The sequence below is a fragment of the Anomaloglossus baeobatrachus genome, chromosome 5 (assembly GCF_048569485.1).
Source record: "Anomaloglossus baeobatrachus isolate aAnoBae1 chromosome 5, aAnoBae1.hap1, whole genome shotgun sequence".
NCBI classification, from domain to species: Eukaryota; Metazoa; Chordata; class Amphibia; order Anura; family Aromobatidae; genus Anomaloglossus; species Anomaloglossus baeobatrachus.
Genome location: NC_134357.1, coordinates 79,316,793 through 79,332,927, shown reverse-complemented (window position 1 = coordinate 79,332,927; position 16,135 = coordinate 79,316,793). Strand labels below are relative to the sequence as shown.

The 16,135-nt window shown below is 45.7% G+C and overlaps 1 protein-coding gene across 5 annotated transcripts in view; it reads left to right on the top strand.

The window, feature by feature from the left end:
* Positions 1–16,135, top strand: part of SH3PXD2A (SH3 and PX domains 2A) — a 498,307-nt gene that overhangs the window by 453,736 nt on the left and 28,436 nt on the right. For all 5 annotated transcript variants that reach the window (XM_075348622.1, XM_075348623.1, XM_075348621.1 and 2 more), the window contains one exon: positions 10,318–10,435. In XM_075348622.1, coding sequence (XP_075204737.1) covers positions 10,318–10,435 — 118 coding nt within the window. The remainder of the gene's footprint in view (positions 1–10,317; positions 10,436–16,135) is intronic.

The following is a 16,135-nucleotide window of genomic DNA, read 5'->3' as shown; positions in this document are numbered from 1 at the left end:
TGCTATTAGATACAGGGACAGTTAGGCCTGGAATAGAAATATGCCTGTCTCTGTTATTACAGGGGGAGGAAGGACAGGGGAGGAATGACAGGGGGAAGAAGGACAGGCAGGCAGATAGGGGCATGAATAACTAGCAAAATCCGACCCACCTATTTAATATTCTGTAGCTGCTATTAATCAAGTAACAGTGTATTTCACAAACTTGCCTGTATTTCAGAAAGTATACATCCGATCTCACAACTAAAGGTATGTATAGAATCAGCATGATAGCAGCAGTATAGCACTGGTTTTAGTTTATATAGGAATATCCTGGTGGTTGGTCCTCTTTAAAACATGAGCTTTTACTTATGTGACTATTTGTCATGTGGAAGCATTGAGTTGCAGCCAGTCAGTTACATGTCCGTGTCAGCCAGGGCACCATTCCTTGTGGGGTTCACGGAGTCTGCAATAGCCAAATACATTTTGTTCTATGCATTGGCATAAGATAAACATTTCAAAGTCATGTTCAGCCACAGGGACATTTTGAACTTCCAAATTACTCTAGAAACTAAGAACTTCCAACAACTAATTTATAAAGGAGGAATATACAATATTTAAAAAAAAAAAATTCTGTTAGTGGTTACAGATACTTAGACTTAAAGGGACCTTTCACTTGTAAATATGGTATAAACTTGCATATATGGGGTTAATCCACAGCTTAATAGTGCTTGGGACCTGCCTTGTGACTGCACATTGAACCCCACTGCCGGGAAATGAACATTAATCCTCCCAGCAGCATTTGGGTTACAGTCACAGGGGCGGCGCCGATGCAGGTTCAGTCACCGCTTTGTGTATGGTGAGTGGTGGCTGTTACTGCCACCCTGCACTGACTGACAGCCGCTCAGCATTAGACCCGGCTGTCAGTCAGTGCGGGAGGCAGTTACAGCCACCGCTCACCATACACAAAGCAGTGACTGAACCTGCATCGGCGCCGCCCCCATGACTGAAACTGGAACACTGCTGGGAGGATTAAAATTCTTCTCCTCCCGGCAGTGGTGACGGGCAGGTACAGAATGCTATTAACCTGCAGATTATCCCATATCTGCAGGTTAATAGCGTTTTTACACATGTTAAGGTGCATTTGTAGACCTACTCGTCGCCCATAGTAGAGCAGTGTAAGCATGTTGCCAGTCTCCCATCACAATAAATGACCAAATGCTTGTTAGTCAGGTGAAATATTTTTTTTTCCATCATCGTTGTTGCAGCATATTGTCTTGTTCTAACAGGGCCTGTTCTGCTGAGGACAATGGGAGCCTTTGAGCACAGAACAATCTATTACAAGTCGTTCTGTGTGGATATTATGTGACAGCCTACCTTAACAATCTACTAAATGAATCCAATCAGTAATTATGTACTTATCGGTGGTTGTTAAACGTCACAGATTGCATAATGTCCACCAACCCTTTGGTGCATTAACCCTACATAACTATCAAGAATGTTTGTTTCCAACAATCGAGCAGTGTAAACATAGTGACACTAATTGCTCATTCGTCGGGCAAAACGATCTTTTGGTTTGCTTAAAGGCAGCGTTACACACTACGATATATCTAACGATATGTTGTCGGGGTCACGGAATTTGTGACGCACATCCGGCGTCGTTAGAGATGTCGTACCGTGTAACACCTTCGAACGACTGTTAACGAGCAAAAATACTCATCTTATCATTGCTCGTTGACACGTCGTTCATTGTCATAATGTCGTTCCTGCTTCTGTGCTCCGGTTGTTCGTCGTTCCTGAGGCAGCACACATCGGTATGTGTGACACCCCGGAAACGACGAACTGCAGTTTACCTGCGGCCGCCGGCAATAAGGAAGGGAGAAGGTGGGCAGGATGTTCCGGCCGCTTATCTCCGCTCCTCCGCTTCTATTGGGCGGCCGCTGTGTGACGTCGCTGTAACACCGACCGTCCCTCCCCCTTCAGGAAGAGTATGTTCACTGCCCACGACGACGTCGTTATGGAGGTAAGTACGTGTGACAGGGGTTAACGACATTGTGCGCCACGGGCAACGAATGGCCCGTGACGCACAAACGACGGGGGCGGGTGCGATCGCACGATATATCGTAGCGTGTAACGCCGCCTTAAGAGATCTTTATTCTCGGCAGCACATTGTCCTGTATAAACATGACATGTCCTACCCTGAAATATGGCAGCCTATATGCACAGAACAATCTATTGCTAACCGTTCTGAGCAGAAAAGGCTATTATATGACCAGTGATCAGCAGACAAGTGGCTCATCGGCAGTGGTTCAGTGCCACTGGTCTACTGGTGTATACTCTGCTTTAGTTATGGTCATGTTGATAGTCTAATATGAGAATAACTAAAGCTTTTGGCCATATTTGGAGTATTGATGCGTCTCTGACCACCTTATGAAAAGCCGGAATCCCAAACAATTCCATATCTATATTTTCCTTTGCTTTTTAACCACTTTGCACAGTTTTGTCACATTTGCTTTTCGGCTTCCTTGGCTCGGTATATCTGATCCACGCTCGCTCTGCACTCTTGCTGCTCCATTGCTTATGTTGTATTGGATAAATACAAGCAGTTTACATTTATTCTGTGTAAATACTCTATTAAGATAACATGCAACAAGTAAACCTAAATAAAGTCGCCCCAGGAAGAAAATACAAGATTAAGTATAAAGCATCCTGTATAATTTGCTGTTCTTGTATACAGTTTCTCAAATGCAATTATCTTAATGTAAAGGATAAACTACATGTAGATACAGCGACTCTAAAGATCATTCTTTTCATATAGTTTAGGTGATGGAGAATCTGTCTTTTTATGGACTAAAGAGTGACTAAAGTTGTATCACCTTTTTATAATTGAGTGTCCATTTAAATGCAGTCTAAAGCTGGTGTCACACATAACGACGACGACAACGACGTCGCTGCTACGTCACCATTTTCTGTGACGTTGCAGCGACGTCCCGTCGCTGTCGCTGTGTGTGACATCCAGCAACGACCTGGCCCCTGCTGTGAGGTCGCCGGTCGTTGCTGAATGTCCAGCTTCATTTTTTGGTCGTCACTCTCCCGCTGTGACACACACATCGCTGTGTGTGACAGCGAGAGAGCGACGAAATGAAGCGATCAGGAGCCGGCACTGGCAGCTGCGGTAAGCTGTAACCAGCGTAAACATCGGGTAACCAAGGGAAGACCTTTCCCTGGTTACCCGATGTTTACGCTGGTTACCAGCCTCCGCTCTTGCTGCCAGTGCCGGCTCCTGCACTGTGACATGTGGCTGCAGTACGCATCGGGTTAATTAACCCGATGTGTGCTGCAGGAGAGCAAGGAGCCAGCGCTAAGCGCGGCTCCCTGCTCTCTGAACTGTGACATGTAGCTGCAGCACACATCGGGTTAATTAACCCGATGTGTGCTGCAGGAGAGCAAGGAGCCAGCGCTAAGCGCGGCTCCCTGCTCTCTGAACTGTGACATGTAGCTGCAGCACACATCGGGTTAATTAACCCGATGTGTGCTGCAGGAGAGCAAGGAGCCAGCGCTAAGCGCGGCTCCCTGCTCTCTGAACTGTGACATGTAGCTGCAGCACACATCGGGTTAATTAACCCGATGTGTGCTGCAGGAGAGCAAGGAGCCAGCGCTAAGCGCGGCTCCCTGCTCTCTGAACATGTAGCACAGCGACCTTATGATCGCTGCTTCTGCTGTGTTTGACAGCTAAGCAGCGATCATAACAGCGACTTACAAGGTCGCTGTTACGTCACCGAAAATGGTGACGTAACAGCGACGTCGCTGTCGCTGTCGTTTAGTGTGACACCAGCTTAAGGGGAGAACTTTTCTCCTTGCGGAGACTGACAAACCAGTCTGGCTGTCACTGGTGAGGGGTCTTATATCTGCAATACTCCTCAGGGATATATTCAAGTCGTCTTGTCAGAGAGGAAGAAGACGAACTCTAGCGCCACCTATTGGAAGTAGCAATCCTAAAAGTCAAAAGTGGCCCTTTAATGAGCCTTGTCATATGACCTAGGATTTATGCCAGATCAAAACCTCAATTTGCAGACACGGTGTTTCTGGGTGATTGCCTCTTGTCAATGCAAAGTAAGAGATCTGATCTGGCTGCATAAGAAGCTATAGTGGTGTCTAAGTGGAGAACTTTTCTCCTTATGGAGACTAACAAACCAATCTGGCAGTCAGTGGGGAGGAGTCTTATTTAAATGCAAGCAGATCCTGAGACCCCCACTGATCATAGTATCCCCTCTTTCCTGAGAGGTGCAGAGTTAGGTACGAAGAGTGCACAGATCCTGCCTGAGCGCGCGCACAAAGCAGAGAGGAGTTGATAAAAATTATAGGTGGTATAGTCTATGCTTTCTATAGCGTCTGTACCCCTCATCTGAGGTGTGGGTCTTGAGGCCCTGACTAATCGCTCATAAAAACACTCAGAATTAAAAGGTGCACAGCTCAGGTGATAGGAACGTAGTGAGTATGTAGAGCGGAGTATGGATTAAATTGAAAGCATGGGCTTCATTCATAGCCTACGCTTTCTATTCATTCCTTATCTCAGGCAGGATCTATACAATGTCACAAGTGCTGCCCACCTCGCAAGATTGATCGATGGGGGTCTTAAGGTGGCTTTACACACTGCAACATCTGAAACGACATCGCTGTAACGTCACCGGTTTTGTGACGTAATAGCGACCTCCCCAGCGACATTGCAGTGTGTGAAACACATCAGCGACCTGGCCCCTGCTGTGAAGTTGCTGATCGCTACAAATTGTTCAGGACCATTCTTTGGTCCTTTGTTTCCCGCTGTGCAGCATGATCGCTAGAAAGTCTCAGTGTGTAAAGGGGACTTAAAACACTGGAAACGAGTGATGTGTCACAATATCTGTCAATCACTATTCTCTGTCAGTCGGTCTCTCCCTCTCGGTCTCTATTCTCTCTATCGGTCCGTCACGATCTCTGTCCCTCTCTCACAGTCTGTCGGTCATTTTCCCCTCCTCTCTCACACTCACCGATCCCCGGCGCGGCGCTGCACGGAATTCACACTGCTGCGGCGGCTTTTCCTCTTTTGAAAAAGCCGACCGCTCATTAAACAATTTCGTATTCCCTACTTTCCCCGCCCACCGGCGCCTATGATTGGTTGCAGTGAGACACGCCCCCACGCTGAGTGACAGGTGTCTCACTGCACCCAATCACAGCAGCCGGTGGGCGTGTCTATACTGTGCAGTGAAATAAATAATTAAATAATTAAAAAAAACGGCGTGCGGTCCCCCCCAATTTTAATACTAGCCAGATAAAGCCATATGGCTGAAGGCTGGTATTCTCAGGATGGGGTGCTCCACGTTATGGGGAGCCCCCCAGCCTAACAATATCAGTCAGCAGCCGCCCAGAATTGCCGCATACATTATATGCGACAGTTCTGGGACTGTACCCGGCTCTTCCCGATTTTCCCTGGTGCGTTGGCAAATCGGGGTAATAAGGAGTTATTGGCAGCCCATAGCTGCCAATAAGTCCTAGATTAATCATGTCAGGCGTCTCCCCGAGAAACCTTCCATGATTAATCTGTAAATTACAGTAAATAAACACACCCGAAAAAATCCTTTATTAGAAATAAAAAACACAAACACATTCCCTCATCACCAATTTAATAAGCTTCAAAAAGCCCTCCTTGTCCGGCGTAATCCACGGACCTCCAGCGTCGCATCCAGCTCTGCTGCATGCAAGTGACAGGAGCAGGAGAATACACTGCCGCTCCTGTCACCTCCACGCAGCTAATGAAGACAGCCGCGCGATCGGCTGAGCTGTCACTGAGGTTACCCGCTGTCACTGGATCCAGCGGTGGATGCAGCGGTGGCCGCGGGTAACCTCAGTGACAGCTCAGCTGATCGCGCTACTCACCTCAGTTGCTGCATGGAGCTGACCGGAGCAGCGATGAGTAGCGCGATCAGCTGAGCTGTCACTGAGGTTACCCGCTGTCACTGGATCCAGCGGTGGCCGCGGGTAACCTCCGTGACAGCTCAGCTGATCGCGCTACTCACTGCCGCTCCGGTCAGCTCCACGCAGCAACTGAGGTGAGTAGCGCAATCAGCTGAGCTGTCACTGAGGTTACCCGCGGCCACCGCTGCATCCACCGCTGGATCCAGGTAACCTCAGTGACAGCTCAGCTGATCGCGCTATTGCCTTCATTAGCTGCGTGGAGGTGACAGGAGCGGCGGTGTATTCTGCTGCTCCTGTCACCTGCATGCAACAGAGCTGGATGCGACGCTGGAGGTCCGTGGATTACGCCGGACAAGAGAGCTTTTTGGGGCTGATTAAATTGGTGATGAGGGAATGTGTTTGTGTTTTTTATTTCTAATAAATGATTTTTTCAGTTGTGTGTGTTTATTTACTGTAATTTACAGATTAATCATGGAAGGTATCTCGGGGAGACGCCTGACATGATTAATCTAGGACTTATTGGCAGCTATGGGCTGCCAATAACTCCTTATTACCCCGATTTGCCAACGCACCAGGGCAAATCGGGAAGAGCCGGGTACAGTCCCAGAACTGTCGCATATAATGTATGCGGCAATTCTGGGCGGCTGCTGACTGATATTTTTAGGCTCGGGGGCTCCCCATAACGTGGAGCTCCCCATCCTGAGAATACCAGCCTTCAGCCGTATGGCTTTATCTGGCTGGTATTAAAATTGGGGGGGAACCGCACGCCGTTTTTTTTAATTATTTAATTATTTATTTCACTGCACAGTATAGACCCGCCCACCGGCTGCTGTGATTGGGAACAGTGAGACACCTGTCACTCAGCATGGGGGCGTGTCTCACTGCAACCAATCATAGGCGCCTGTGGGCGGGGAAAGTAGGGAATACGAAATTGTTTAATGAGCGGCCGGCTTTTTCAAAATAGTAAAAGCCGCCGCAGCAGTGTGAATCTCGTGCAGCGCCGCGCCGGGGATCGGTGAGTATGAGAGAGGAGGGGAAAATGACCGACAGACTGTGAGAGAGGGACAGAGATAGTGACGGACCGACAGAGAGAGAATAGAGACCGAGAGGGAGAGACCGACTGACAGAGAATAGTGATTGACAGATATTGTGACACATCGCTCGTTTCAAGTGTTTGACTAGCTAGGTCGTTCTGCAGGTCCGGATCGCTGTTGCGTCGTTGGCCAGGTTTGCCTGTTTGACAGCTCACCAGAGACTCACCAGAGACTTTGTAGCGATCCCGGCCAGGTTGGAATCGCTGGTGGGATCGCTGAAAGTCTCAGTGTGTAAAGGGGCCTTTAGGACCGAGACACCACCGACCTGCTTTCAATTAAAAAGGCACTCAAATATAGAAAGAAAGTGACAAAGGTTTAGTTACTATTTAAGGGGCATTTCTCCTTTGTACTTCATGGCTAATATACAGGATACTGAGCTGGGAAATCTGTAGAATTTGAATGGGAGCCAACAGTTTGGCGCGGTCCGAGGAGAGGTGGCCACGCATCCCCGACCCCCCTATATTTAATATGGATGCTTGGCAATGCACCTTTTGATTTTTACAATTCAACCAATCTGTCATTTGGAAATGATATATATATATAAATGTTATATGTAATGGCTGATGACAGATTACTGTCAGCCAAAAATGCAATCTAAGGATGGAATTTTTTATTCTCCTCTGAAGCTACACATATACTACTCACAAAAAGTTAGGGATATTTGGTTTTCAGGTGAAATTTCAGGATGATCCTATAATGCCCTCTAATCTTCAGGTGGACTTAATGTGACCTTCTTTGAACTTTAGAATGCACATGTCCAACTGTTCAATGTTTTAGGACTTTTTGCACAACTTGCTGTTCTGTAACCAGACGCTTAATGGCAAAATTCACAACAGGTGTTTGATCCATGAATTGACCAATACATTTTGGGGTTCAATTAGAATTGGTATTTAAACAGTCCTTCTCATCATGCTGTTCACATTTTGACATTATGAGACCAAGCTGACACCTAATAAATGATCAACAGTACCACACCATTGTGACGCTTCAAGCAGGATGTTCTTAGACGGACGTGGTCACTGAGCTTAAAGTATCACAGAGTGTCATCAGCAGGTTGCAACAGAGATAGATAGAGACTGGAAGAGTCAGAGAATGGCATAGAAGTGGACACTTTGGCCACTTCCCACACTGATGAACTTTTCATTGTGAACAGTGTCCTTCAGAACTGAATGATGAATACCACACACAACTCTAGGCACATTTAAAGAGGTGAGAGGCACCTAAGGAACATCAAATCTTTCAAAACTGTTTACATCAGAGTGGTCTGCGTGCTAGATGACCTGCAAGGGTATCTGACCACACCACCAGGTACAGGTGTCATCGTCTTTCAAGGACCAGGGAACATCTACTCTGGACAAGGTACCAGTGGGCCTCAGTGCTGTTCAAAGATAAAAATCAAATTGTGCTGAGCAGAAATGATAGCCGCCTATGATGTTGGAGACGTCAAGGAGAGTGCTGTGCATCAGCCACTGTTGTCACCAGCCGAGCTTTTGGTGGTGGTGTTACATTGTGAGAAGCTGTGTCTAGTTAATACAGAACGGCCCTACACTTTGTGAATGGTACAGTGACAAGCCCCTACTACTTCAATAACATCATTAATCCAGTCATTGTGCATCTACATGAGCAGCACAGGCCTAATTTGATCTTCATGGATGACAAAGCTCCAGCTCATTGAGGTCACATCATTAGAGAAATGCCTAGGGTACCTCAGTAGCATGCACTTTCTCCAGACCTGAATCCTTTAGAAAACCTGCAGGATCACCTGCGTCACCGTATAGAGGCTTGTAACTCTGTACCTCAGAAGCTCCATGAACTGAGGGCTTCCCTTCAATAAGAATATGATGCCATGCCTCAGCAGACAATAACTTCACTTGTGAACAGCAGGAGACGTCGTTGTCTGCTGTAATTGATGATCAAGGCCACATGACAAGTCATTGAGACATGGACATTTTATGGGTGGTATACGCACCGCTGTAATTGGCTTTTGTTTCAATAAATTATTTGAGATGAGGAAATCATCAATCATTGCAAGCTTCTACTTGATGCTCTAGTTTCAGGAGCCTTTCCTTTTTACATTTTCCATACATTTCACCTGAAAGCCAAATATCCCTAACTTTTTGTGAGTAGTGTATGTGCCTTGGATGGTTTTTGCATAAGCCCATCCTGTTTGACATTTCATGTCCCTCATCTGCCAGATTGGTGTGCTATGGTGATGGTTAGATCCTTTGTACGAATTATCCAAGTACAGTTGTTCTCCTAGAATAGGGCAAGTTTTAATGTCAAACATAGAGGAATTTCACCTGTCATGATCATGTTCTTCGCTGATTTGGGTGACTGAACCCTTTTTTTGTATTCCGATAAAATGTTTCAGTAGTTGTCTTCAACTGTTGTTATCTATTCTGTCATCTGTCCTTATGAGTAGATATAGGGTGATCTCTCAACTTGCATGTGTTTATAGCCAGATACTTGTATGATATGTTACATTAAACGTTAATAAAATGTTTACTTCAAATAATCCCTTTTTGTTACAAAGGCCCACTAACACCGTATCACACAGTGCCCCACTGACTGAGCCCCCGATGATCATTTCTAATCTGTGGGACAACTTGGCACTAAGAGTTCAGATCCTCTGCGCTGCCTCCACAGGAGAAATGGAGCATTACATAGTTAGTTCCCATTGAAATAAATAGGCTGTCCATGTAATGCATGAATTTGTGAGGTCCTTCAGAGAGAAATTACTTTTTAAAGTTGCTCTTCGCTCAAGTCTATCGATCAATGTGAAATTGAATGCTAAGTTTATAGAACATAATGTGTTTTCAGAACATTACACAATAGTTAGCCGAACTGTTCTCTCAAGGTGGATTCACATTGCGTTTTGACCTCTGTTCAGAGGTCCCATAGGGGCCTTCGTCCGAACACCCCCGTAAAATGGGTTTCAGACTCATGCACCGATGGGGCCATTGACTATAATGGTGCAGATGGAGTCACCGTGTGCTCTGTCTTGCTCCATTTTCGGGCGTATACGCTTTCTGCAGGCGGACACCTAGACGTAGTAAACTGCATCTGGGTGTCCGAATGCTGAAAGCGTATACGCTCGAAATTGTGCACGACAGAGCACACGGTGACTCCGTCTTCTCCATTACAGTCAATAACCCCATCGGCGCATGCGTCCGAAACCCGTTTTGTGGGGGGGTTAGACTGAGGCCTTGACGGGACCAGTGAATATAGGCAATAACGCAATGTGAAAAAGCCCTAACCTTAAACTTGTTACTAATCTGATTTTCCTTGTCCTTAGAAGAAAAATATGTCACCGTACAACCCTACACAAGCCAAGGAAAAGACGAGATTGGATTTGAGAAAGGAGTCACAGTGGAGGTCATCCAAAAGAACCTGGAGGGCTGGTGGTACATAAGGTAAGAGATGTTATTGCTAATGCAATATCCAAAATTGACCCCCGTGCTAAAGAAATTGACACTTGTGGATTTGTTGGACCTGACCGTCTGCAATTTATTGTCATCCCCCTGTAACTTTTCACAAGACACAAGTCGTCTCTAACACACAGTGCTAATTGCCCGGTTTACAATATCTGGTTGTATATATTGTAAATCCGTGACTATGGGGGGTGGGAGTTAGTGAACCAAAACAGAGCAGAAACCAGAAAGGCTAAGTGCATTAGGAGAGAAAACATTTATGGAAGACTGGCGTGGATTGTAAAACTTTACATGGTGGATCCAAGACGATGTTTGTAGTGCTTGTAATCCTCCTGCCCTAGCATTGTGTTTATAAATGCTGCAATACTCTGCTCCAGAGGATGATGAAATAGTAACTGTGTATATGTTCTAAATATATCCCCTGTGGGGGATTTGTGCCTGTCCTTCAGCAACATTCAGATTATCTATGAAATTTGTGTAAAAAATAACTTTGCTGTTTGAAATACATTACAAGGACTCTAGTTAAAGGAATTTGTCACCAGGTTTTGGTTGTGTAATCTGAGAGCAGCATAATGTAGAGACAGAGACCCTGATTCCAGCAATATACCACTCATTGGGCTGCTTGCTATAGTTGTGATACAATCATCTGCAAGAGATTATCACTAGAGGACTAGTAAACTTGCTGACAGGTAGTCCTCATATTCATGAGCTCTGTATAACCCCGCCCCCACCACGGATTGGTAGCTTTCACTGTAAATAGACAGAAAGTTGCCAAACAGTGGTAGGGGGCAGGGTTATACAGAGCTCTACATTTAGAGAACTGGTAGATCTGCAGGAGATACAGCAGTGATTTTATCAAAACTACAGTAAGAAACTCCGTAACTGATACATCGCTGGAATCGGAATTTCTGCCCCTGCATTATGCTGCTCTCAGATGAGGTAGCAATAACTTGGTGACAGATTCCCTAAATTATTCAATGATCCAGGATTTCTTTTGGTTTGAGATATATGCAGAATAATACTAAACCCAAGAGTATCCTGTAAGGCATAAAAATGGAAATGTTTCCAAAAGACGTTGTTCCACAATTACAACTTATCCACAGATGATAGGTGATAAGTCACCAACCTTTGGGAGTCCTGCCCAATGACAATAGGGCAGTCAGCACTGCGTTACTGCTCCTAGTTCCATGCACTTTGAATGGTACCAATGTGCACATTGTTTACCAATTAAATCAGAGAGGTCAGGAAATTTATTCTTGTGGTTGATAGGGGTCCAGATGTAGGACTTCCACAGGGCAGAGATTTAGCCCTTGTCTTGTTGCGATTGAGGAACAAACCTTTTAAGCAACTGTAAAGCGGGCTTTACACGCTGCGATCTCGCTAGCAAGATCGCAAGCGATCGTACCCGCCCCCTTCGGTTGTGCGACACGGGCAAATCGCTGCCCGTCGTGCGCAACCTCGCTTACCCCCAGTCATACAGACTTACCTGTCCTGCGACGTCGCTCTGGCCGGCGATCTGCCTCCTTTCTAAAGCCCACTTTACACGCTACAATATATCTTACGATGTGTCGGCGGGGTCACGTCGTAAGTGACGCACATCCGGCATCGTAAGGTACATTGTAGTGTGTGACAGGTACGTGCGATTGCGATTGAACGTTAAAACGTTCATCACATACACGTCGTTGAATCCTGACGAATTGCACGTCGGGTTGTTCAATGTTCCCGAGGCAGCACACATTGCAGTGTGTGACACCCCGGGAATATTGAACAGATCTTACCTGCTTCCCGCGGCTCCAGCCGGCAATGTGGAAGGAAAGAGGTGGGCAGGATGTTTACGTCCAGCTCATCTCCGCCCCTCCGCTTCTATTGGCCGGCTGCCGCGTGACGTCGATGTGACGCCGAACTTCCCTCCCACTCCAGGAAGTGGACGTTCGCCGCCCACATCCAGGTCGTATGGCCGGGTAAGTATGTGTGACGGGGGTTAATCGTTTGTGTGGCACGTTCAACAAATTGAACGTGCCACACATACGATGGGGGCGTTGCAAATCACATACGATATTGTATGCGAAATTGCAACGTGTAAAGAAGGCTTTAGGGGGCGTTTCGTGCGGCGTCACAGCGACGTTATACGGCAGCCGTCCAATAGAAGCGGAGATGAGCGGGACGTAACATCCCACCCACCTTCTTCCTTCCGCATTGCCGGTGGAGGCAGGTAAGGAGATGTTCCTCGCTCCTGCGGTGTCACACATAGCGATGTCTGGAGCCGCAGGAACGAGGAACAACATCGCTAATTCGAAGAGAACAATTTTTTGTTTTAGGACGACCTCTCCACGGCAAACGATTTTGGCCTCTTTTGCGATCGTTTTAGGTCGCACATAAGTGTCACATACTGCGATATCATTAATGACGCTGGATGTGCGTCACAAACAATGTGACCCTGACGATCAATCATTAACGATATCGTAGCGTGTAAAGCCCGCTTTAGACTCCTTTAGAAGCACTAAAGACTTCTTAAAGGGAATTACTCATCATTTAGTTCACGGCCCCCAGTTCTTGCTTGCTGGTGGACGATGTGCTTGTGATGATTGACAGTTCGGATCAGCAGCATAGTTTGGTTGCTGTCACGGACACTGTGCTATCCAATGCTGGTAGCAAAAGCAAATTTGCCTCTGTAGCCCTAGAGGAGTGCAGGAGCACTGAAGCCAGCAAACTGTTTAGGTTCAGGGCAACACTTCCAGGCTTTATAACAAAGAACTTGCACTCCTTGCCTAGGAAATGAGCCACCTCTATACTCTGCAGAGGTGGCGGGTAATCTTGGAAACAAACTGTAGACTAAAGAATTAAAAATCTGATTTTTTTTTTTTTTTTATAAGAAATAAATTGTAAATTTGGTTATTTTTACAAATGGTTATTTTTACAAACATTTTGCAATTTTTACAACCAAATCATTTTTTTTTTCTTTGAAGTGGGGTATCTGCTTTGTTTTGCAGTTGTCTGCTTTCTTTTACAGCTGTCTGCTTTCTTTTGCGGTTGTCTGCTTTCTTTTGCGGTTGTCTGCTTTCTTTTACAGGTGTCTGCTTTCTTTTGCAGTTGTCGACTTTCTTTTGCGGTTGTCGACTTTCTTTTGCGGTTGTCTCCTTTCTTTTGCGGTTGTCTGCTTTCTTTTGCGGTTGTCTGCTTTCTTTTGCAGGTATCTGCTTTCTTTTTAAGACACCTGCTTTGTTTTGCGGTTGTCTGCTTTGTTTTGCGGTTGTCTGCTTTGTTTTGCGGTTGTCTGCTTTGTTTTGCGGTTGTCTGCTTTCTTTTGCTGGTGTCTGCTCTCTTTTGCAGTTGTCTGCTTTCTTTTGTGGGTGTCTGTTTCTTTTGCAGTTGTCTGCTTTTGTGGGTGTCTACTTTCTTTTGTGGGTGTCTGCTTTCTTTTGTGGGTGTCTGCTTTCTTTTGCGGTTGTCTGCGTTCTTTTGCGCTTGTCTGCTTTCTTTTGCGGGTGACTGCTTTATTTTGCGGTTGCCTGCTTTCTTTTGCTAGTGACTGCTTTCTTTTACAGGTGTCTGCTTTCTTTTGCGGTTGTCTGCTTTCTTTTACAGGTGTTTGCTTTCTTTTGCAGTTGTCGCCTTTCTTTTGCGGTTGTCTGCTTTCTTTTGCAGGTGTCTGCTCTCTTTTGCAGTTGTCTGCTTTCTTTTGTGGGAGTCTACTTTCTTTTGTGGGAGTCTACTTTCTTTTGTGGGAGTCTACTTTCTTTTGTGGGTGTCTGCTTTCTTTTGTGGGTGTCTGCTGTCTTTTGCGGGTGACTGCTTTATTTTGCGGTTGTCTGCTTTCTTTTGCTAGTGACTGCTTTCTTTTACAGGTGTCTGCTTTCTTTTGCGGTTGTCTGCTTTCTTTTACAGGTGTTTGCTTTCTTTTGCAGTTGTCGCCTTTCTTTTGCAGTTGTCTGCTTTCTTTTGCAGGTGTCTGCTTTCTTTTTGAGACGCCTGCTTTGTTTTGCGGTTGTCTGCTTTGTTTTGCGGTTGTCTGCTTTCTTTTGCTGGTGTCTGCTTTCTTTTGCTGGTGTCTGCTTTCTTTTGCTGGTGTCTGCTTTCTTTTGGAGACGTCTGCTTTCTTTTGCGGGTGTCTGCTTTCTTTTGCGGTTGTCTGCTTTCTTTTGCGGTTGTCTCCTTTCTTTTGCGGTTGTCTGCTTTCTTTTTGAGATGCCTGCTTTGTTTTGCGGTTGTCTGCTTTGTTTTGCGGTTGTCTGCTTTGTTTTGCGGTTGTCTGTTTTGTTTTGCGGTTGTCTGCTTTGTTTTGCGGTTGTCTGCTTTCTTTTGCTGGTGTCTGCTTTCTTTTGCTGGTGTCTGCTTTCTTTTGCTGGTGTCTGCTTTCTTTTGGAGACGTCTGCTTTCTTTTGCGGTTGTCTGCTTTCTTTTGGTAGTGTCTGCTTTCTTTTGGCGGTGTCTGCTTTCTTTGCTGAAGAGTCCTGCTGAATTCTTTAACTTTTTTAGCTGTTGGACACTTTCTTATGGAACTGCAACTAGGGCTTCTTTTTGGAGTATGACTTATATTTTAAACATACTCCAAAAAGAAGCCCCCAAAATCCCACTAGAGCATATGTCACGCTGCACTAGGAGAAGCTGAACTTACAAGCAATGTAACTTCAGAGTGCAGTTAGCAGGAAAACCACCAGAGAGCAATAGAGTAGTCAGAATACTATGTCAGAAGCAGCAGATCTCGTCAATAGCACAGGGATAGGCAGATCGTGGTCAGGTGATAGCCGAGAGTCAGAAGCCGAGAAGTCACAGATACAGCTGAAGGGGGAGACGGGAGGCCGGGGTCAGGAAAGTGGATACAAATGCAAACAGGTCAGGAGTCAGATAAGACAGACAGGGAAGGATTTATAGTAGACAGGAGCGGGTAGTCAGGGACCAGGACAAACAGACGAATGGAGGAGGGTACGGGTCAGAACCAGGTAACAGGGAAGCAGGACAGATCAGGTAACTCACCAGAGCCAGTAATACACACTGCAGAGCATAAACTATCACTGGCACTGAACCTGAGGTGCGGTACCAGGATATAGTGTCCCGCAAACCAGAGTGAGGCAGGAAGGAGTTAACCCCTGACATGACCAGGCCAGAGCTGGGTGAAACCATAGCGGCAGATACCGGCCTGGATCATGACAGCATATTTTCAGAGTAGGATTTATGTTCGGCGAAACAGGGTATGTATGATGATCTTTGTCAGTTTGGACTCAGAAAGTCACATTATTTTAAATTTGAATGTAGTATAAAGTGTCCAAAAAGCCAAAGAACATTCTAGGCAATGATTTCTTTTTTGTTATACTCTCTAGATCGTTGTATTTTCTATTAAGCCTTACCTGCTTTTAAGGGATTACACAGGATTATAGAAAAATGTTTGATTTCCACTAGTGCCACACATGTCCACGATTTATGTTTGGCATTGTATCCGAGCCATATTTATTTCAATTGAGCTAAACTTCATTTCTGTTCACCAACTATGGATTGATGTGGCGTTGAGTCTGGGGAAAAATCATTTGTGTATATCTAACTCTGTACAAAGCTTGAAGGCTTCTTGTGTCTTATTTCATACGGGATGGCATCATATCAATAGTCCCTACGCTACTTTTTCCTTTTCATTGCACACAATGTTTTAAGGTCTTAATCTGTAAAAAAGGTTTATTACATGAGGACCAA